Consider the following 23,195-nt stretch of genomic DNA (forward strand, 5'->3'; position numbering starts at 1 on the left):
GGTTCATTAATTAGAGAGTTTAAATTGTGAGTGTGAATGCTTGTTTGTATGTGCCCTGCAATGGGCTTTATCTTTGTTCCTTATTAACAGTATTGATATTAAAGTATCAAGATCAAGAACATCGTATTCGTGATGTGTTTGCAGCCTCAGTCTGTTGTATTTAATTAAAACTGTTTGTTGCAATGACCGTCCATGCAGTCTAGCTCCAAAACAGCTGAAGTCAATGCAGGCTCAGTGAGCTTGCCTGATTTAGTAAAAAAATACCCTGGAACATTTATTGAGACGGCGTTTGAAAGCCGCCCCCTCAAATCTTCTCTCCCTCCAACACCACCTCTGCTTGGATGCTGCCAGATCGCTCACCATTTCTCACCACACTCCTCATCTCCACTCCCTCACAAATGACAATTTGCTTTATGACCATCGCCTTCAGTAGCACACCATCTCCCTTTTTTACTGCACCAGCAACAACAACAACAGCGCCATTACCGTCACACTATTCTTTACGCGCTCCTCTTCATTTTCAGCACCATCGCCTTCATTTTGTGTATGAGGTCATAATGTGCTGTTAATGACGTGGCGCATTTTCTTCTCATGTCAGGGCTCCGTATGGCAAAGCAGTGGACATGTGGTCAGTGGGGTGCATCCTCGGGGAGTTGAGTGATGGACAGCCCTTGTTTCCAGGGGAAAGTGAGATCGATCAGGTTGGTGTGACACATTCAACTCAGCCATCCATGTGTTTTTGGAAAATCCTCTTAAATAAATCTCATTTCAGTCTATGAACTGAATGTAGTTCCCATAATTGTCTTTTTATTAGGTTAGAACAGGCGGTCACCAACCTTTTTGAGGCCGAGTGCTACTTTGTGAGCACGGATAGTATGAAGGGTTACATGACCTGTTTGCGGTGAACTTCCAAAATGACAAAACTGCACGGATCACTTTTTAATAATCAGAACAAAAGGAATAGTAGTAGTAACACTATGCGAAGCGACTGCTCACATAGTAATTAATTAATTAAATTATTAATTATTATTATATTTTATTATATTATATATATATATATTATATATATATATATATATATATATATATATATATATATATTATATATATTATTATATATAATAAAAAAATATTAATTATTAATTAAACTAATTATTTTCCACGATAATGGTAACAAAAACATATTTTTTATGTGCTCACATATTTGAAAGTCAGAGGGAACACCTTTCTGTGATTTTTTTCACCTGCCTAGTGAAAAAAGTCCTTTGTTTGTCCAAAGCTGCCTTTAACAAATGGGCCTTTTCCGTCCTTAATGCGCTGCCGGGTGGGTAGCTCGCATTGAAGCTTTCGTGACAAGTTTTGAAGTGTCTCTCCATATTGTGCCGCTTTGGTATTGCAACAGTCGTCCCGCAAATAAGACACATACATTTTTCTTCAAAATACGTACGTCAAGAAAAATTCTTCCTCCCAATCACTGTGGAAAATGTAAGTCCTTTTTCGCTTTTCTGCCATGTTTTTGGGGGCTAAACTGCACGAGTAAGTTAACTCCTCATCACCGCTGCACTATATCAGAAAAACGGTGAGCGGACGCGTACGCACACATGAACTTTGACTTGAGGTCAGAGTTCGTTATAAAATATTTTTGTTTTAATTTTTGATGTTACAACACGGGGGCGGCACGGCGGTCGAGTGGTTAGCGCGCAGACCTCACAGCTAGGAGACCAGGGTTCATTTCCACCCTCGGCCATCTCTATGTGGAGTTTGCATGTTCTCCTTGTGCATGCGTGGGTTTTCTCCGGGTACTCCGGTTTCCTCCCACATTCCAAAAACATGCTAGGTTAATTGGCGACTCCAAATTGTCCATAGGTATGAATGTGAGTGTGAATGGTTGTTTGTCTATATGTGCCCTGTGATTGGCTGGCGACCAGTCCAGGGTGTACCCTGCCTCTCGCATGAAGACAGCTGGGATAGGCTCCAGCACCCCCTGCGACCCTCGTGAGGAAAAGCGATAGAATATGAATGAATGGAATTATACTGCATAGAAATTATGTTGAGTTTTCAATCAGCCATGTCTGTAGTTCACACACACACACACACACACACACACACACACACAAGCAGCCTCAGAGAGATGATGAACAATTTACATTCATGTTTTTGTTACAAAACATGAAAATGATAACTAACATTAGCAGCCAAACATTGCCAAATTGCTATCATTACCTGACAACAAACATAACTAGCCTGCGTGTGCATTACGTTTATGCAATCAAAGCAGAAAGAGGTGGGATATAATGTTAGTTTTGAATGCGGACACATTCTAGGCCTTTGTTTCCCAAGGCACATATTTTACATTAAAAAAAATATTATTGCAGAACACCACCAAATAAAAATGTCACAAAAAGTATATATACCACAATAACAGTTAGTATGTGAAGGATGTACCTTAGCCTGTCACTACAAATCACTGGCATAGATAGATGAAGATTACAAAGATTTCTCATAAATATATCATAATTTTCCTACCAAGTACAATAAGTGGAATTGATCTCTCACAGCACACTAATGTGCCACAGCACAGTGGTTGGGAATCACTGCTCTAGGCAGCTGGAAGAACTTTCTACATATAGTCGCTTTAATGTGTAGATCTGAATTTAAAATGAGTTTAATAACCAAGAGCAGCAGCATAAAAAAAAATTATGGGTGCATGCTTTGGCTGCATTTTTTACCATTTGCAACAATTTTTCATTCCTGCAAGTTCCACACCATCTATCCATCTATGCTATATTAATACCAACAAGTCTCTTTCTCCATGTCTGCAGCTATTCACTATTCAGAAGGTCCTGGGTCCGCTTCCTGCAGAGCAGATGAAACTCTTCTACAACAACCCTCGTTTTCATGGAATCAGGGTACATCTTTTTTATATATATCATTCATACTCCCTTTCTTCCTCTTCTCTTTTAAAGTGTATTTATCTAAGTCTCCTTCTCTCTCTCTCTCTCTCTGGCCATCTCTCTCTCTCCTACTCACTCACTTTCCCTTATCCTCACCGCTATGACTCATGAGAAAGATCTTTAGTGCTCAGGATAACAAACAGCAGGAGAAAATGTCCCACAAGGCCTTGTACGAATGACTGTGTATGTACAGCGGATTGTCCTTGTTTGTGTCACAGTGATGGAGAATTTGTTTTTTGTTTTTTTTTTACACTCAGGAAAGAAACATAATCCAAATCATTGTCAAGGTTTAATGTTCAATATGTGTCTCAGTTTCCCTCAGTTACGCATCCTCAGACACTGGAGAGAAGGTACCAAGGCATTTTAAGTGGTTTGATGTTGGATCTTATGAAGGTAAAATTATCATTGATATTGTCCTATAAGATATGCATCAGCATGCCTAATTAGAGCCAATGCAAGGGCTGTATCAAAAATTCTGCCTTTAAAAACAGAATCAATTTGATTGAAAAAGTTTGTTTAATTTAACAATGGGGTTGTAGTTTAGGTTTAGAAATAGACTGCATTGGACTGATTTTTTGATACACGACTAGTATTCTTCAGTTGGGAATTGCAATGCCCCCGGGAATTTCCATTGGACGTTACAAGAGTCATTGGAGGACTATACGCTGGTTAATGCTTCAATATATGCCAGTATATAGTATATCATAGCAACCCCATTTGTACATTTGGGTGAGCCTATCCCAAATGGCTTTGAGTGAGCGACTCCACACAACTCAGTTAATCCCAGGACCAAACCCCGGATACGATGGATAAGATTCCCAGGGATGTTCAGCTCACCCTGATAGGATACTTACTAATGAATCAGCTGCCATCATCTCAACAATGGCTCTTTATAACGAGCAATGCTATATATTTAAAGGCACAATTTTTAATGTAAATGTCGTACCTACAGTAGTTTTGTGTCTTGTGAGTGTGAATTGTACATTAACCTCTTGTCTTCCTGTTTGGTACATCAATAGGGGTGTCAAAAGATATCACTAGTTTAAAATGTGACAAGATTTCTCTTTCAGAAAAAGAATATCTCATGGACAATAAGCCTGGGGCAATAATACATTTGTTAATTAACTCATTCAACCCCAGCCGTATTTCAAAAGACTTCATTTTAGACAATTTTGACGGACTTTTCAATGTACACACAATGTTGTTGTGTTCTGTCTATATAAACATGGAACCTACCAAAAGAAACATTAGAATTTTGTCTTTCATCAGACAAAAAATAATTTGTTTGTTTCTAACTTAGGTAGGTTTCTGGGAAATATCAATTCCCAACAAGAAAAGGGAGGAAAAACAGCTTTTTGATAAGAGATATTTCAAGCATAACTTTCACTCAAACAAGTGTTTTGCTTTTGTGATATCTGAAATATCGAAACAACAAAACCATTTTTAATATTCTCAAATATAACACCATTAACTATTTACCATTTTCACCTCTGGAACTAAACTGTGTGTGAGACCTGCATGCGCTTCCTCTTCCTCCTTGCTGTCGGCTGTGTTTTTGCATGCCAAAGTAACATCTCTTAGTGTGCAGTTGTGTCATCACGCCGTTGTGCATTTTACACAAAAAAACATAAAAGACATATAAATACATATTTGGTATTAAATGGGTTATTTACACAATAAATGAAAACGGAGTCTCAATTAAATTAGCAGATTTAAATATATTGTCATATATATGTGGTGGACCCTATCCCAGCTGTCTTGGGGGCGAGAGGCGGGGTACACCCTGGACTGGTCGCCAGCCAATCACAGGGCACATATAGACAAACAACCATTCACACTCACATTCATACCTATGGACAATTTGGAGTCGCCAATTAACCTAGCATGTTTTTGGAATGTGGGAGGAAACCGGAGTACCCGGAGAAAACCCACGCGTGCACAAGGAGAACATGCAAACTCCACACAGAGATGGCTGAGGGTGGAATTGAACCCTGGTCTCCTAGCTGTGAGGTCTGCGCACTAACCACTCGACTGCCGTGCCACCCTATATATGTTTTAATGTTAAAATCTCATCCTGTCTTTTTCTTATTGGCCCAATCTTCCGTATTGTGTCATTTCGGTAGAACATGCTCTCCTTCCACTTTGAATAATGCATATTTTTCCCCATCAGAATCTGCTGCTTCTCAATCCGACTGAACGCTATTTGACTGAGCAGAGTTTGAACCATCCAGCCTTCCAGCCTCTGAGGCAGGTGGAGAGAGAGAGGTCCTCGGTGGCCTCGCCCAACCCTTCACGCTCCTCCAAGAGGAAAACACACCATCATGGAGAAAACACAGTCCCTACAAGGTCTCAGTAACAAATTGTATCGGATTCTTATATCGTTGTACTAGCACTGGTGGTGGAATGGTACATGCTTTTTGTGCACACGGCAAAGGTTCAAATTCCGACCAGTGCCCCAACACCCAGTGCTGGTCGCAAGCCCTGATAAATGGGAGGGCTGCATCCGGAAGAGCATCTGTCATAAAAACTGTGATTGACTGTATTGTAAAGACAGACAGTGTTTTTCCTCCAGAGCTAGTGGGCATCAAAATATGTCCAGTAACAATAATGAATGAGTGAATGATGGGGTCAAAATAACTGCGTTGCACTTCTGCTGCCCCTCCATTGGCCAAGTAGTGATGTAAACAAACTGATCTTTGTGTGTGTGTGTCCCGCAGGAGTCACAGTAAGACCTCAAGCCAACGTCGTTCCAACAGCAAAGAATGTTCAAGCCTCCCACGTCATGGAGACCTCCATCACCTTGGCAACGAGAGTTTTCTAAATGGTAACAAACCCCAGTCCAGTTTGAGTCCAACACTTCACCCCAAAAGTCAGTACCTGTCCCAGACCCTCAATCGCTCTGCCTCATCCTGCAAAGATCTGGCCAATAACAACCTGCCACACCTCCTCAGTCCAAAAGAAGCCAAAAATAAAACAGAGTTTGATTTCAACTTGGTACCTTCTCCTAAGGTGTCAGAACAGGGACACGGACCTAAATATGGCCTCGGAAAGCCACCTGGTACTTCTCGCTCTCAACAGCAGCAGCAGCAGCAACAAGTTGGACGCCACACCTTCCTGGAGAACAAGACCAATACCTTACAGTCAGGAGGAGAGAAACAACATGGCAGACACTCCCACAGCATGGCCGACTCTGCCCATGGATCCATGTCGTCCTCGTCCAAGAGTTCGGCCTCTTATCTGAGCCTGTCCAAGAGCCATAGCGCTCTTAGTGATGCCAAATCTGTAGGGAACCTTAGCGATGGCCGACTTCACCATGACGACCCAAACTCCAACACGACAGCAACGGTTGGACCCGGCGCCCGTTTCTTCCCTACAAGCTGTCTCGACCTGAACACCTCTTCAGTGGTACCGGGGCCTCCTGGCAGCCCCTCAACACGCCACAGCGATCGCTCCGGGCATAGCCCCGCCTCCCGTAGCAGTGGAAACGTCCGCATGGAGAGCAGCACGCTCGACTCGTCCTCCAGACACAAATCCAGACATAAATCTATGGCTCCAGGTAGGTGGAACATGTTAAAGGGAACCTATTGTGCTCATTTTTCCGCCCTTTGTATTGAGTTGTGGACTTCTATAGAGCAACTACACACAATAACCAGCACAGAAAGCTATCTAGATCTTCCAGCATCTGCACCTATTCAGCTGTATTTCTTGGATTTCGTGTTTCTTCCCACGAAAACGGTCTGTTTTCATGCATTCCACCCACGGCTCACCTCCAGACCCACTCCGCTGTGCAGGATCAGACAAACACACTCCAACAGAAAACAGCTAGCTAAATTTAAAAGGGGCACTGTATTTCATTTCCATCTACTTTCTATGCCACTTATCCTCATTAGTGTTGAGGGGGTATGCTGGAGCCTATCCCAGCTGCCTTCGGGCAAGAGGCGGCGTACACCCTGGACTGGTCACTAGCCAATCACAGGGCACATATAGACAAACAACCATTCACACTCACATTCACTCACAATTTGGAGTCACCAATTAACCTAGCATGTTTTTGGAATGTGGGAGGAAACCGGAGTACCCGGAGAAAACCCACGCATGCACGGGGAGAACATGCAAACTCCACACAGAGATGCCCAAGCGGAGTTTCGAACCCAGGTCTTCCTGTGGCTAACATGCGAACCACGTCCTCTGCCGCCTACAGAGAACATACTAACTCCTTATTTCTAAAATCACAAATACTTCAACTTGCTGATATAGTTAATCTTCAAACAGCTAAAATAATGCATAAGGCTAAAAACAATCAATTACCTAAAAATGTCATCCAATACTTCTCTACAAGAGAGGAGAAATATGATCTCAGGGAAGAACTACATTTGAAACACTTATATGCTAGGACGACGTTAAAAAGCCATAGCATTTCAGTATGTGAAATCAAACTATGGAATGGATTGAGTAAGGAAATCAAACAATGCACAACGATGAGCCAATTCAAGAAACAATACAAGCAGTTGATGTTTGCTAAATACAAGGATGAAGAGTCTTGAACCAGTCATGATGTGCTATATATATCACTATATTGACACTTACTATGGTACACATTATGTCATTGGATGGTCATATCACATTGTACTTCGGTACGAGGTACATTATTATAAAAAAAACAAAAAAAACCTTAAACTGTATTATGGAAAGCAGGAAGTGAACAAATGTAACAGTTACTGATTGTAAAAGTACCAGATGGAGGGGTAGGATTTAATAAGCTTTGCTTATTCCTACTCCTTTTGGACATGTGGAACTGTGAACTTATTATGGGATGCACTCAATTGTAATCTGATGCATGTTCAAATGATATAAAACCATTACCATTACTCTCATCAACAGACGAGGCCAAGGCTCCAGAGCTCTTAGATCCAGGAGGTGCAGGGATGCCCTCCACTCATACTCTTCCCTCCCCACACGAATCCTACCATTACGGCCTGGGTTATACGTCCCCCTTCTCCTCTCAGCAACGGCCTCAACGTCACTCCATGTATGTGAGGAGAGAGCGCCACCGGCCTCATGGTGTAGAATCCGGGATGACAGGCCTGCCCCCACCAGGACAAGCGATTCCGACACGGGCCAGTAGTCTGCAGCTCCTTTCCCCACAGCTTCAGCACCGGACCACCCTCACTGGGCACTCTGTGAGCTCCTCGAGGGAGGACTGCACTGATGGCATGAGCAGGGTTAGTGCAGGCGCTGTCTGTGGTGCTGGGGTTGGTAACGTTGATTTACGGTGCTTTGACCGCCATGTGTCCATCTTCGCAACAGAGCGAGCAATCCCCTAAAGACATGAGTCACCCTTGCGCCCCCATCAAGGACTCTACAAGGGACAACACTGCTGCTTTTCACACACAACGCCCTAAAAACGAGGTTTGATTTCTCCTTTCCTCAAAAAGTCACTGGTAAAAGTGCAAACAGTTGGATTAGTGCACTCTTTGTTGTATTGTTTTGTGTCTATTTTTGTGACTTTGTGTTTGCTAGGTGGGCATGTATCATGACACTCATGGGGAGGATGGAGTGTCCTCCAAGGAGAACCGGATGATCTTCACTGAGTCTATGCCTCGTAGAGTTGGTAGCTTTTACAGAGGTAACCACCTGGCAAAGACTCAAACATAAATATTTGGAGTATTTTCAGGGGACTCCTGCAGTCCCCTGAAACAGAGTTTTTAAACAACCCAAATGCTTTGTTTAGGAAACGTTGAGTAGATTTCAAAAAGGGAATTCTGTTTTTCATACTTGAGTGCTGAGCTAAAAATATATTTTCTCCCTAAAAAAAAAAAGATTCTGAAAAAGACTTTTCGTCTTATATGTTTGAGGACAAGTGATTTATACACGCAAACTGGCAGGTGGCACTAAATGACTTCTCCCAAATGAGCCTGAGCTTTTCTTTCTGTCACTCCCACACACCTGGAGAGATGCTGCCATGACAGAGAGACAGTGGCTGGAAAAAAGTGCCTCAATGGTTGGGCGACTGTAGTCAGTTTAAAAAAATATGATTGTTGCCTTTAGGTTTAAGTTTAATGACGTATACGTCAATATTAATATTATTATTTTATGTCCTTTAAAAATGTACCTACCTTAATCATTATTCTGTATATGTCAATATTAACTATTTCATGTTTTTTGTCAGTACCTTCCCCAAGACCAGATAACTCCTCGTCTTTCCATGAGGGTGTTGGGCAGGGTCGAGGACCAGTGGTACCCGTTGTCCCTAGCAACCCTGTTTCCATGGCCAACCACTCCAAACGCCAGACTGCCTTTGATTGGTGAGAACTTTTTTTGAGCATTCTGAAAGAACTCTGAGGTCTTTCAAGTCCGAGAAATGTTCGATTCAACAGTAAACTGACCACAACATTCGGTAGACCTGCACGATGGAATGAGATCTAGTATAATAACTACATGAAATATCCTGCCTTTAGAAAGCACTGAGAAGTTGTTATATGTTGTTTGGTTACTGAATTTGGTTTGAAAATATTATATATTATATAATATTTCAGCGGCACAGCGGTCGAGTGGTTAGCGTGCAGACCTCACAGCTAGGAGGCCAGGGTTCAATTCCACCCTCGGCCACCTCGTTTGCATGTTCTCCCCGTGCATGCGTGGGGTACTCCGGTTTCCTCCCACATTCCAAAAACATGCTAGGTTAATTGCCGACCCCAAATTGTCCATAGGTATGAATGTGAGTGTGAATGGTTGTTTGATTGGCTGGTGACCAGTCCAGTGTGTACCCCGCCTCTCGCTCAAAGACAGCTGGGATCGGCTCCAGCACCCCCGCGATCCTCGTGAGGAAAAAGCGGTAGAAAATGAATGAGTATTATCATTTCTATACCACCACTGCAACTACAACCACAAAAACAAACATATTGTGAAATGAATACTTGCATGGTACACTTGTACTTTTGGACAGTTTGGAAGGGGCAAGTGAGGAAAATGGTGTAATTTCCAAATGACTAGAATCAAATGACCAAATCAAATCATAGAATGAGCATGGAATAAGGAAAATATCATTGTTATTAATAACAAAATTAGCTAAATTTATTGTACCGATCAGAGGCTATTTTGGTGTTTCCCCCGTTTCTTATGCTCTGAGCTGGATTACCATGGAATTTTGCTATTACAAACATGGGTGATAAATAACATTTCCTTTGTAGGACTGCTGCAGAAGCAATGGTGATGAATCCTCCAGAGCCGGTCAAAGAGAAGGAAAAACAAGGCTTCTTCCGAGCTATCAAAAAGAAAAAGAAGAAGACACAAATAGTAAGAACATTTATTTGGACGTGACCCTTTTATTTGCTGGCAACATACTAAATTGTTACCCCGACACCTGATGAAACCAATATAAATCCATGTTAATTACATATTTGACAATGTTGTCATGTGTTGTGATGCAATGCAATGTTTCAATGCAGAAGAATTGTTTAAAATTCATGATTCAAGCTGTAACTTGTACAACTGTAGTCCGCAAACCACTCCAAAGCAAATGGCAAATCAATCTGCAACACAAACATACATACAAAGTGGCACTTAACTGCTCCTGGTTATCTTCTGCAGGATATCCCAGTTGAGGCTGTGTGGTTGAAGTTGTGTCTTTTCTGCTCCACAGACAGACATGGCGGACGGCAGGAACCCAAGCATAAAGAAAAGTCTTTTTCCCCTCTTTAGCTCCAAGAACAGCCTCAAGCACAACTCGGCTGTCAAAGTCCTACCTGCCGTGCCCTCGCCGATGGTGCAACAGCAGCCTCCCCCACCCTACCCTTCAGCTACAGTAATCCATTCCAGATTCTACTCTACAACCTTTCGTAATGTTGATCTTGTGCTGCATTTTTTTCTGTGAAAACTGATATTAGCCATCATCAGCATCCTTTAATGTAAACGCATTATAAACCTCTCTTTAAACCAATGCAGCAGTTAAACACATTCTATCAACATTTGAGATTATATTTCAGAATTATTATTATATTTCAGAACTTTGGCCAAATTGAGTATAACGAACAATAAATTCTGCTTCTCAAAGGCACCTGCACAAGAACATTTGTCCTTGCAGAGGAGCTCCAAGTCGTCATCTCACCACGGAAGCCGTCGGAAAAACCGAGAGCGATCCCGAGATAGGGATCGGGAAAGGGAGCAGAGCCGGGACCGGGATAGAGACCGAGAGAGAGACCGAGAGAGAGAAAGAGGAAGGGAGCGAGTGAACGACTGGCCACCAGACAAAGCCGTAGACTCACACTCGCAGGTATATTGTTCACTTTATTAGTTTGCATGTTGTCCCCTTTATTTTAAAGTGAACTCTGACTCTCGGCCCCCACGGGAGGCCGCTACCTGATCCTCTCAGAGCTTGAGATGGTTTTGTAGCTCTCATATGTTAGAGATATACTTTGTCGTGAGAGCATGAAAAGACTTGAACACAAGCAGAGCTCTTTTAAAGTCTAACCTCTGAGCTACAGTAAGCCAGTGCAGAGACCTGTGTACTGGACTGATATAGTCATATTTAAAAAACTGATATTGATGTTATTGATTTAATGTATCCAGATCTGAGTCCATTATTACTAGATTTCAAACCTGATGTTGAGGTTTTAGAGAAAGAGTCTCAAGGTGACTAATAACACTTTCTCGTTGTTTCTGTGGGCCAAAGACAATGATTTCAATTTTTTTATGAAATTGTTTTGCACCCACAAACTGATATGTTTGATGCCGTAAATCATGCAGGACCATGCAGTGACACATAGGTCACAGTGTTGTCTGCATAATTGTGTTAAGACACAACTAAAGGAAGCATGTACAAATTGAACAATAGTTGTCCCAGGATTGACCCCTGCGGAACCCCACAGATCATAGCCATTTGTTCTGAAACTCAGTTAACAATTCCAACAAAGTACTTCCTCTTCTTCAGATAGGACTTGAACCAGTTTAGAGCAGTACCAGAGATTCCCAATCAGTTTTCTAACCTCTGTAATAAGATCACATGGTAAACTGTGTCAAAGGCTGTGTGCTCAGGTCCAGCAGAAGTAAAAGTGAGTTTCCTGCATCTTGTTCAGATGGATATAATTTGCCTCCAGGCAGGCAGGAACTCTGATGCTGGTTCCAACACCTTGGCGTTTTTTTTCATAGAACGATGGCATGAACAATTTTGTTAGTCATACCGTTTCTTTGTCGCGTTTGGGTGGAGGCGGGACCGGTAGCATACACACAGAGTGCAAAAGACAATAAATTGTCATATATTTTAAATATTTTTTCAGTATACTTTCCTAAAAGTCATGTAAAAGTCTCATTTTGTCTCTTTCTCATAGACGCGAACTACCGTATCCTCTTGTCTCATGGCCTCCCTCAGGGATGACACACTACTGCAGCTAAATAGGACCATGACGAGTTAATATGACTACTTGTTGTAAAGCTAACTCAAGTCTTGCGCCTGCTTCTCTCTCTACCAGAGCCAACCACTGAAGTCACTTCGTAGGCTCCTTCACCTCTCCCCTTCCTCCTCAAACCAAGGGCAGCCTCCTGTTCCTCCTCCAGACCTGCGCTTCCAAGCTCCTCTCCCCAACCCCCCTCAGCCCTCCTCCAAAGCGGCCTACTCTGAGGGTCGAGGTCATGCAGAGAGCCGCGGTCACTCCGGGGTGAGTAGCTCCTCCCAGGCCAAGAGCCGCAAGGCCAGCTACCCACTGCCGGGACAGCTGGAGTCGGCCTGGCACGTGTCAGCGTTGCAGCGAGCCGAGGGCGCTCAGTTCACAGCCGAACAGCTGGGCATCAAACCGGGGCAAAACGGACCCACTTTTACCCGTGCCTCCCGCACCAGAATGCCAAACCTCAATGACCTGAAGGAGACTGCCCTCTAAAAAACACTCACCTCAAAACTGCACCACCTCCATCGTGGAAGCATTTGCCCGATAAAGAAGGTCATCTCACTTTAGTTGCAGTTTACATGAAAGCCTCTTGCACAGGATGGAATCCACTCATCCGGCGGATGACTACTTGATGCATACGCATCACTGACTGACGGGGATGAGCTTCTGTCTAGAGGAGGAAATGCTGCTTCCTTCTGCTGCCATCTACTGGTCACAGAACACAACTCTCTGCAGCACATCAGACCGCCTCTTACTGGGTGGCCATGAAAGCAAAATCATGTTTTTTTCCACATATTTGATAAGAAAGAAAGAAAAAAGATTTATATCAACATAAGTTATTGTTTTAAATTCAAGGATATAAGCTATAAATGACACAGTATGTAGTCTATATGGGAATATTATAAGGATATATAGAATAAATGTGTAATTACAAGAGCTTTAGTTTGACACAGAGACATAAATAGGTACATATGTACGTGCTGTTGACAATACAAAGATTATTTCAATGGTGAATGTCTTTTTGTTCAATTTGATATGCTATTAACAGAATTTTATTTATTATTTATTTTTAATTTGTGTTTCTTTCCTAGATATGTAAAGAAATATAGACATATAATGATTACCCAATAGGAATTCAAATGTGATATTAGACCTCTCATTCAAGAATATATCTGTCCAGCAGTTGAAAGCATTTTGAGCGACTTGTCAGCCTGTCTCTCTCTCTCTCTCTCTCGGGGACAAAAGACAACAGCTCTCCTTACTCCTTGCTGCTACGTCCATTTTTGTTCACAAGTAGAAGGCATGAAGGAATTGTTATTGTGAAAAGTTCACATCTAGAAATGAACCACAGGCATTGTTTTACAAGGCAAGGCATATCTCATCTGCCATGTTAAATGTCTTGTTGAAATAGTCAGTTGTTTTGTGAAACAAGCCCCTGAAAAGACCAAAAAAACACGAATGACTCCAACCTCAATCAATACCTCAAACTTAATATTCTCATGCATGTTGCTGACATTTTATGTTTTCATTTCTGACCCATAAAAATGATGGAACAAGCTTATTTTTATTTACTACTAATTGGTTGCCACCGTTTACCTTACAGTATATGAATTATTTTGACACCCAAGTCATAATCAGGGATTGTTTATATATTATGAATTACATGACTTAAGTCTTTCAGAGGGAAATTTCAGGATTAACCTAAAATGCACAGTAACCTCGACTGACTTTCTTTAAACAGTCCTCTTCATTATGCTCTTCACATTTTGACATCATGGAACCACGACAACACCTACAACAGTACTTCACCATTGCACAGTTTCACACAGGATGTATTGAGAGGGAAGGAGCCACATCGATCTTAGTGTCACTGCATGAGTGTCATAAGTAGCTATTGACTGGAAGAGTCACTGCGAGACACTTTTACAACGTGTGCATTTTGTTATTTGGGTCCAAAAATACTGAAACATTGAATAGTGGAACATGTGCATTGGAGTCGGTTAAATTAAATTCACATGTTAAGGTTAGTGCACATTTTAGATTTACCTTGAAATTTTCCCCGAAAGCCCTATATCCCTTTTTGCAAGTCGAGATAGATAGATAGTTATAATTTGTATCTTTGTACTAGAGATGGGCATAATCAATTTATTGCTAATCACCCTGATATTGGTGCAATATCACTGAAAGCAATGTGAAGTACACAACTTGACTGCAACCAGCAGAGGCGCTGTTGAGTCCATCTAAATCTAAAGAAGATCTAAAGAAATCTTTTTTAACAAATTCGTCCAATTTAATTCTCATTGCTCCAATTTGTCCATAGGTATGAATGTGAGTGTGAATGGTTGTTTGTCTATATGTGCCCTGTGATTGGCTGGCGACCAGTCCAGGGTGTAACCCGCCTCTCGCCCGAAGACAGCTGGGATAGGCTCCAGCACCCCCGCAACCCTCGTGAGGAAAAAGCGGTAGAAAATGAATGAATTAATTAATGAATGATTTTGCCAGTCTATCAAAGAAATGAATTCAAGCACCTATTTCTGATTTTAAAATCCCATTTTTGTCTATCGGGCTCACAAACAAAATATTATAAAAGAAATAAACCAACATCTAGCTACTCGGCTGATTGAAAGCAATATGATTGACAAAGTGATGTAGACTGTTTACAGTAGCCCAGTCAAATCAGAGTAATGGGAGCTAAACATAGTCAAGAGGTATAGACTATGATTAAGAGTCCACATTTAAGATCAATTTGTCGTTGAGTTGCCTCTCAAACTGCCTCATGTTGTGTTTTTATGCAAAGCACTGATTGTATTCAGTTTTTGCTTACATGTTGTCAAACGTGGACATCGTTTGCCTTGCCTGAAGCCTTATGTTTGCTTATTGACATCAAATAAAATGGAGGCTTAACCCCCCCACCCACCCACACTTCACATACATTCTTACATGTTTTTTTTTTCCTTCTCTGAACTATGAATGTGTTTCCTAAAACTGTAGTTCTTTGTTTTCATTTCCAGTATTTGATTCACTTGTTCCAAGGTGTATATAGAAATAGAGTGTATCTATACTGACCATTCTACACTAAAATGATAGGGTCTCATAATAAAACTGTACATTTTTTTTCATTGTTCATGTTTGTTGTGTCCTACTAGTAGAAAAAAAACGCATTTCACAGAAATAATTTATTGGAAATTTATTGTTTTAACGTGAAAGTAGATGAGTACAGAGTCAAAACAATACACAACATATACTACAGGAATAAAAACAAGGAGAAACAAAGTGAAATCGCACTAATTATTTTTTATAAATGTCGGAAAATATGCTACAGTAAAATAGGATCTTCATTAGGAGCAAATATGGCAACACGTTTTTAAGTGAAATTAAATTTACATTGAAATGACTTAACAGAAGACAATATTAAAGACATCAGTTCTTTTTAGAGGGGAGTAAGGTGAAGGAAGCTTAGTGAAATCCCATTGTGTTTGTAAAGAAGCAGTGTGCTGTCAAACATGAAACACACGTTCTGGATCAGCCTTCCATAGCAACGCTCGCTTCCTTCTCCACAACTAATTATTGCTTTGAGTTTATGCCATTTCAGTGCAAATGTAACAATCCATTGAGAACTAATGAGAAAATGAAAGCAGCCAGTGTGAGACAATGGAGAGAGCAGATAATGCAAGCTTGCATTTGCATATCAAACATCAAATTCATTCCAACTATAGTCAGCATTTCCAGTGGGAAAAAAAAGGTTTGAAATATAACATTTCAGTCTCAGTTCACACTACACAGGTGGAAGGGTGCAAATAATGAAACAAATAAATACACACTGATGGTGATGGAGGGTAAAGGTCAAGGCCTCAAGGAGAACAGGAAGACAGGTTCAGGCACATTTGTTCATGCAGAGCAGCAGCTCCAGACGCAGGGCAATGCGTGTGTGCCATCCGAGAGGAAGGATGCGGATGTAGCGTGCCACGATGGGTGGCCGCAAAAGGTTTTGTACAGATGATGAACGGTCGGAGTTCCCGTAGAACACCTAAGGAAAGAAAGTAGATACATGCACAGTGGTGTGAAAAAGTGAGTATCCCCTTCCTTATTATTTTTTTTTGTCACAACAAATTTAAATATTAGTAAATGACAACACAACTGAAACCAAAAAGGAGATTTTAAATGAAAATGTCTATTATTGAAGTTAACAATTTATTAACCAATGAATGTTGTATTTTGGTGTGTCTTCTATTCTGTTTACTTGCTTTATTCAACTCCATTCTTCTGTAAAGTGTCTTTGAGTATTTTGAAAAGCGCTAAACAAATAAAATGTATTATTATTATTATTATTTATTATTAACAAAACAAATCAAAACCTACATGGCCCTGTGTGAAAAAGATTGCCACCTAAACCTAAGAGGCATTATTTTTTGGTGGACAACAGAATCCATGGTTCTATTTATCACAGCAAGTCTTCCAGGTCCTGAAGCAGCAAAACATCCCCAGACCATGACACTACTACCACCATATTTTACTGTAAGTATGATGTTCCTATTCTGAGATGTGGCAGTTGTGATGATGGGCACGCCTTCCATGAAGTTCACCTTTTGTCTTGTCAGAGTATTTTCCCAAAAGTCTTTGGGGTCATCAAAATGTTTTCTGGCAAAATTGAGACAAGCCGTAGTGGTTTTTTTTTTTTTTTTTTCAGCAGTGGTTTTCATCTTGGAACTCTACCATACAGGCTGTTTTTGCCCAGTGTCTTCCATGAACACTGACCTTAACTTAAAGTTCTTTGGATGTTGTTGTGGGGTCTTTTGTGACCCCCTTGGATGAGTCGTCGCTGCACTCTTGTGGTAATTTTGGTTGGCTGGCCACTCCTGGAAGGTTCACCGCTGTTCCATGTTTTTGCTATTTGTGGATAATGGCTCTCACTGTGGTTTGCTGGAGTCCCAAATCTTCAGAAATGGCTTTATAACCTTTTCCACTTGAACTCAAGTATGAGAAACCACAGTTGGGTATGTTTTAACAGGGGGGGGGGGGGGCATCACACAAGGCCATGTTTGGTTTTTGACTCCAGCCTAGTGGTACGCATGTTGGCCTCAGAGTCAAAAGATTGTGGGATTGTATTTCCGTTGGAATATCTCTATGTGGAGTTTGTATGTTCTCTACGTGCATTTACACGTGTGAATGGTTGTTTGTCTATATGTGCTCTGTGATTGGCTAGCGACCAGTCCTGGGTGCACCCCGCCTCTCGCCTGAAGTCAGCTGGGATAAAGAATAATAAGGAATCCTTCTTCGCAGAAATTAATTTATCATGGTTGGTTCTGGACCCAATTAACCGCGACAAACAAGGCATTACTGTACCGTACCACAATAACAAAAAATAAAAAACATTTTAATTTGAATATTTTTCTTTAAAAATGTAATGCTCTGTTAATCAAAGTAGAGCATTATTATTTTTAACATAATTTTTCCCAAAATGTCACTACTGTATGCTTGCCAATTGTTTAACTTTACCCTGTTGTTCCCAGTTTGGTCCTTGTAGTAGATCCAGTTGAGTTTTTCATCGCTGCGATACTGGACGCTGTACTTGGTGACCCACTCGTCGGCATCACAGCGGCCCTGAGTGAGTATCCCTGAGATCACCATCACCTCTGTCAGGTCAATCTGTAGCCATTGGCTACTGTCTTGGAACTTGGAGAGCCATGCACATCTGGAACACAAAGACAATGAATTATTCATAATGTACATGGTTCACTTCTTATTGTGTAAAGTGTTCTGTAAAGCTCTGCCTACCCAAAGCCTTGACTGTTGAGTCGTGCCTTGTTTGGGAGCCAAGAGGAGAACCATCCGCTGTACTGGTCCTGGTTGGAGCAGGTGATCTGATCTGGACTCACTGATCCGGCCTCAAAGCCCAGAGGCTTGTGGTACGGACACTCTGCAACAAAACAAACAAAAACAGATTTATCTCATTGTCCCACCAAGGGCCGTATACTGAAAATACATAGGGGCCACTTTTACATTTTTAAAACAACTTATGTATATATGTATACTGAGACGTTTTTATATATTTAAAGAAAAAAGCAGCCTGCATCTAAAGTATGTGTTACTATGACTCTTTCCTTTTATTTTTTCCTAAAATTAGGACTTTATTTTTACTAATATTTTCTTCTTGATACTTGTAAAATTACTGTTCATTTATTGTGTTGTTTTGTTTTAGCTAATTGCATTTACGTTTGTAACATACATACTTATGTACCAATATGAGCCAGTTAATATGAGCCATTTACAAGCTAAAAGAAAAAGTACTGAATATGATAGTTGATACATAATTGTATCATGTATTTATCTGTTCTACTATACAAGTTATGTCAAGTATATTATACAACATAGTAAACAACAAGTCTAGTATACAATGTAAAATTATTTATTTAATTGTGGAAATTTATTATTTATAGATTTTGGGAGTTCTGATAACTTAGGGTGACCAGTTGATAAAAAAAAACATTATTTTTATAAAGTCATATTATGAGAAACAAAGTTTTTGTTTTTGTTTTTTTTTTTAAATAGCCTGGACAAAAATTTATAACATTATGAGAATGAGGTGAAAATATTATCTGAATAAAGTCATATTACTACCACTAAAAAAGACAAGAAGAAAACTTCGATAGATGGGAAACAAAACAACAGAAATGGAAAAAACAGCTGTAATTTTTCAACAAAATTTAAAGTAAAGAAAAAATCTACTGTTATTGGAATAAAGTCATAATTACGAGAAAATAACAGCAAAAAATAGTTCATACTAAGAACTTTTCCTCCGATATCACAAAGCCGAAATGCATTTTTTTTTTCTTGATATGCTTTAAAAAAATATCAGAGTGGCTCTGTGTACTTTTATTTTTCGGGATGAAGCAGGATGTGGAAAAAGTTTCGACACGCCATGCCCTCTGCTAACTAACAGACGTTAGGACCCCGCAACTCCACATTGAGGAAGAAGCAGCAAACGTATACGTATACAAATTAAAATGTCCAAGTCTCACTCTATATTTTCATTCATAACCTCAGCATCGGGTCCCCCTGAATCAAACACATTGGTCCTATCCCCCTCTTAAATTACCAAAAGGCCACAGTGAGCCAACATGTCATCCTAAAAGCCTGCACTTTTAATTCTCCAATGTAGAGAGATCAGTCATGGCCATTAGTGTTGCGTTGCAAGTGGACAGATGGCTCTGCTCTCCCCTCTTGCAGCTTTAGCTCTGGTCACGCAGGTCCGTGACCAAAAATAAACAACCCACCACTCAGTCCTTACATGAATACTCATTCTAAGTAAATACGTCAGATGAGAGTCATTTCTTTGAGAAGATTGCTTTGGACACCCCCGAGGAAGGACATGTGTTCCTTAGTGAGAGCCAACACACTGCAGTTGTGTTTACTACTGCTTTAAGCTGATCTGGCGCCGGGTAGCATCCTGCCTAATCCCAGTATTACAAAGCACTGAGTAGCAGCTCTGGAGGAATCTGTGGAGGTACTGTAAGTCCTTACATAAGAGCAAAGCCAGTGACCTGGAAGCATATGACAAGAAAGAAATATATTGCATTGGAAGAACTTGGAAGAACAAGTGACCTTCAACCATCTTTGTTCCTCGCTAAGCCCATGGGGTGGTGATAATTAGTTCCTGACAAGGCATAATGTGTCACTAAAGAATATATGCTCAAGTCTTTGTTGAAATAATAAATGCAAACAATTGTACTGCCTTGGTGGGGATGTAAATGCAATTATTGCATGCAGGTCCACATTTGCTCTCCATGGGTGCGCTTTCACCCTGCAGTGTCAAATCTGGGTTTTTTTTTTGCATTCATGCATGCACATGTATAAATAGACATCACCTTGGTTGATGCAATTGTTGATTTTATCATCATAATCATGTTGGAAGTGGATATTTCTCCATTGTTACTAGATGGAAAAATGATGTTCACGTATCTAAGGTCTTCTCTGAGGTGACAATTTGGTCTTTGTTGGTTTTTACCTGGCATACAATCCACTCCACGCACTGAGGAAGATCCGATGGAGGAGAACTCCGTTGGTGACACTCCACCGTCACAGTCACATTTGCAAGACTTGCTGGTCCACGCCTCAGATACATACACCTTAAGTCAACATAAATAATGTTTTAATAGACAAAGGCATTACATGTTGGATGCTGATAATGGTCATTCTGGACCACTGAGGTACTTCTTTAACAAAATTCTTGTTATTGTGATTGCAGAACTACACATCTCAGTATAAAACACTGCAGTTCAATACTACTGCAAAGTAGGACCATAATCATAAACATACTGATTGCACTATAAGGGGTACCTCATGTGAAGTCAACTCTTGTCCATAAAATTGCATTTTTATGCTGCTTTATCGTGTTTTTTCTTACCTCTTGAGCATGGCTGAGGATCACTTTTCAGACAGATGGGTAGAGAGCAAAACAAATGTCCAGGCACACAGTGAGGCACAGATGACAATAAAAGGCAGTTAGTATGCATTATTTGCTTGTGGCTGCAAACAAAATCTGTGCATCAGTCTGTCAGTGTAAATACATTAAAGTCAATGAAATAAACACAGACAAAAGATGCTCATTTTCACACGGTATGAATCAATTCTGGCATCTCAACTCAAAAGGCTAAAATCCTACCGTGAGCTGCCAGAAGAAGCAGGGCAGGCAGTACAGGACGCACGTTGAGAGCCATCTTGCAGCCTCCACACAGGACTCACCATAGAAGGAGCAACCAAACCAGCAGCGATACTAAGTCTGGATTATAATAATCCACAGGACACGCACGGCCCAACCTAATGCCATCCTTATCTGACAAAGCCCCTCCTACAGCTGTTTGGACACCATGGGAAGCTACTAAAATATAAGACATGGTTAGTGGTTTATATGGATGTATTTTTTGTGTTTTCATGTTGGTAAGTTATTATAATACTACAATATAAATCCAATCAAATGAAATATGTTGCCAAGTGGTTATGTTGCTGAAACAATCTTTGGATGTGGAAGTCATTGAATTGATTTAGAGGTGAGGACAGACTTCCCTATACTTTTTTTTTTGCACTACCTGAATGTTAGCTGGGCAGCACGGCGGACTAGTGGTTAGCGCGCAGGCCTCACAGCTAGGAGACCAGGGTTCAATTCCACCCTCGGCCATCTCTGTGTGGAGTTTGCATGTTCTCCCCGTGCATGCGTGGGTTTTCTCCGGGTACTCCGGTTTCCTCCCACATTCCAAAAACATGCTAGGTTAATTGGCGAATCAAAATTGTCCATAGGTATGAATGTGAGTGTGAATGGTTGTTTGTCTATATGTGCCCTGTGATTGGCTGGCGACCAGTCCAGGGTGAAGACAGCCGGGATAGGCTCCAGCACCCCCCGCGACCCTCGAGAAGAAAAGCGGTAGAAAATGAATGAATGAATGAATGTTAGCAAATCATATAAAAAGGTGATCTGAATCATGCAGCCAAGACCAAACCACCCAAAATGTCGCAGCATCAAATAGTACGCACTAATAAAGACCAACCTCGTACAAATTTAGATGAATATTTTCCTTATCTGTCAAATAAAAATAAAACTGTTTGATTTGTTTGACACATGCTTTTCCATGGATACCAATGAAATGCCTACATTTTGTCATTAAGATTTCAGCATCCTTAACTGGGCAATTGGGGATAATGTGGAATATTTGTCACAATATAAATTGTAAATATATACATGGGGTTCAATTCCACCCTCGGCCATCTCTGTGTGGAGTTTGCATGTTCTCCCCGTGCATGCGTGGGTTTTCTCCGGGTACTCCGTTTTTTTCCCACATTCCAAAAACATGCTAGGTTAATTGGTGACTCCATATTGTCCATAGGTATGAATGTAAGTATGAATTGTTGTTTGTCTGTATGTGTTCTGTGATTGGCTGGCGACCAGTCCAGTGTTTACCCCGCCTCTCGCCTGAAGACAGCTGGGATAGGCTCCAGCACCCCCACAACCCTTGTGAGGATAAGCGGTTGAAAATGAATGAATGCATGAATGAATGAATATACACATGGATCTGCATCTTTATGTAGATGTAAATATAAAGCCTTCTACAAAGATGTGAAATTTGTATATGTATATTTATCTATATGTTGGCTGACAAACACTTCTAATAGGCTTGAGTATATACTTTGATTTGAATACTTCCCTATCTAGAAGCTTGTGTATGCTGTTGCCAGGCAGTCAAAGCTGGGTGTGTGAGTGTGATTAAGTCTCATTAGAAAAAGCTGTGGCTCATTAAAACACCTTTATCACTGGCTCTGTCTAACACACTTGATTTCACTTTCACCTAAGCTCTCCTCGGCATCCGGAAACATTGCCAGAACTCACAGTTCTAGCTACGACTAACCCAGGACAATGAAGGCTCCTATTCCAGCAGCATGCAAGAAGAGACGGTGTCATACTCGCTCCACTTTCCTCTACAAAGCTCATAAAGAGGTGAGAGATGCAGAAACGCACTAGGGGAAATAAACAAGTGGTGTTTTAACAGTACTCTGTTGAAATTTAGGTCAGTCCATTTGGAAGAGGAGGTCTAGACTTCCTGGTCTGTGATCACGGTTTCCCTAGACGACTTCTGCTCAGACTGGTGAGCCAGGAGGCCTCGAGACTCTCGAGAAGAAATCGCCGAAAAGTAATCACAGTGCAAGAGATAAATGCTGCTGTCTCATTGATTCAACGCAGGAGTCACACCCAAGCTGCTGCATGAAGTGTTCGATTTGGAGTGCAAAAGAAATTTAAATGTTTTAATATTAAAGAGTATATTTTAACTAACAAGGTATTTTTGAGATTTTTACACTAAATTCACAGCCTTTT

The 23,195-nt window shown here is 40.9% G+C and overlaps 2 protein-coding genes and 1 long non-coding RNA gene across 5 annotated transcripts in view; 2 read left to right on the forward strand and 1 right to left on the reverse strand.

Moving 5' to 3' along the window:
• cdkl5 (cyclin dependent kinase like 5) overlaps positions 1-15,448 on the forward strand; it is a 41,867-nt gene extending 26,419 nt beyond the window's left edge. For 2 of the 3 annotated variants that reach the window (XM_058088727.1, XM_058088729.1), the window contains 13 exons: positions 599-701; positions 2,823-2,909; positions 3,267-3,347; positions 5,125-5,300; positions 5,672-6,510; positions 7,836-8,176; positions 8,262-8,363; positions 8,475-8,580; positions 9,124-9,259; positions 10,145-10,250; positions 10,597-10,758; positions 11,008-11,226; positions 12,422-15,448. In XM_058088727.1, the coding sequence (XP_057944710.1) occupies positions 599-701; positions 2,823-2,909; positions 3,267-3,347; positions 5,125-5,300; positions 5,672-6,510; positions 7,836-8,176; positions 8,262-8,363; positions 8,475-8,580; positions 9,124-9,259; positions 10,145-10,250; positions 10,597-10,758; positions 11,008-11,226; positions 12,422-12,826 (2,863 nt within the window). In that variant the 3' untranslated portion in view covers positions 12,827-15,448. The remainder of the gene's footprint in view (positions 1-598; positions 702-2,822; positions 2,910-3,266; positions 3,348-5,124; positions 5,301-5,671; positions 6,511-7,835; positions 8,177-8,261; positions 8,364-8,474; positions 8,581-9,123; positions 9,260-10,144; positions 10,251-10,596; positions 10,759-11,007; positions 11,227-12,421) is intronic. The other variant, XM_058088728.1, reaches the window with a different exon arrangement.
• A 58-nt stretch (positions 15,449-15,506) lies between these two features.
• rs1a (retinoschisin 1a) lies at positions 15,507-21,131 on the reverse strand. The gene is made up of 6 exons (XM_058088734.1): positions 20,997-21,131; positions 20,739-20,761; positions 20,340-20,460; positions 18,110-18,251; positions 17,831-18,026; positions 15,507-16,361 (listed from the first exon to the last, which is right to left on the reverse strand). The coding sequence occupies exons 1-6, from the start codon at positions 21,049-21,051 to the stop codon at positions 16,209-16,211; spliced, it is 690 nt and encodes a 229-aa protein (XP_057944717.1). The 5' UTR covers positions 21,052-21,131; the 3' UTR covers positions 15,507-16,208.
• Positions 21,132-22,568: 1,437 nt separating this feature from the next.
• Positions 22,569-23,156, forward strand: LOC131139633 (uncharacterized). The gene is made up of 2 exons (XR_009132277.1): positions 22,569-22,820; positions 22,891-23,156. It is a non-coding gene; the product is annotated as an uncharacterized LOC131139633 (long non-coding RNA).
• The last annotated feature ends 39 nt before the right edge of the window (positions 23,157-23,195 follow it).

The sequence above is a fragment of the Doryrhamphus excisus genome, chromosome 12 (genome assembly GCF_030265055.1).
Source record: "Doryrhamphus excisus isolate RoL2022-K1 chromosome 12, RoL_Dexc_1.0, whole genome shotgun sequence".
Lineage (NCBI taxonomy): Eukaryota > Metazoa > Chordata > Actinopteri > Syngnathiformes > Syngnathidae > Doryrhamphus > Doryrhamphus excisus.

Bases quoted from the DNA above. Each gene is read 5' to 3' on its own strand.
- rs1a (XM_058088734.1), bottom strand. From the start codon at position 21,051: ATGGCTCTCAACGTGCGTCCTGTACTGCCTGCCCTGCTTCTTCTGGCA. The intron at 20,461-20,738 runs GTAAGAAAAAAC...TGTTGACTTAAG, and splicing joins TCCTCAGCCATGCTCAAGAG to GTGTATGTATCTGAGGCGTG. The intron at 18,027-18,109 runs GTAGGCAGAGCT...TTTGTGTTCCAG, and splicing joins CTCAACAGTCAAGGCTTTGG to ATGTGCATGGCTCTCCAAGT.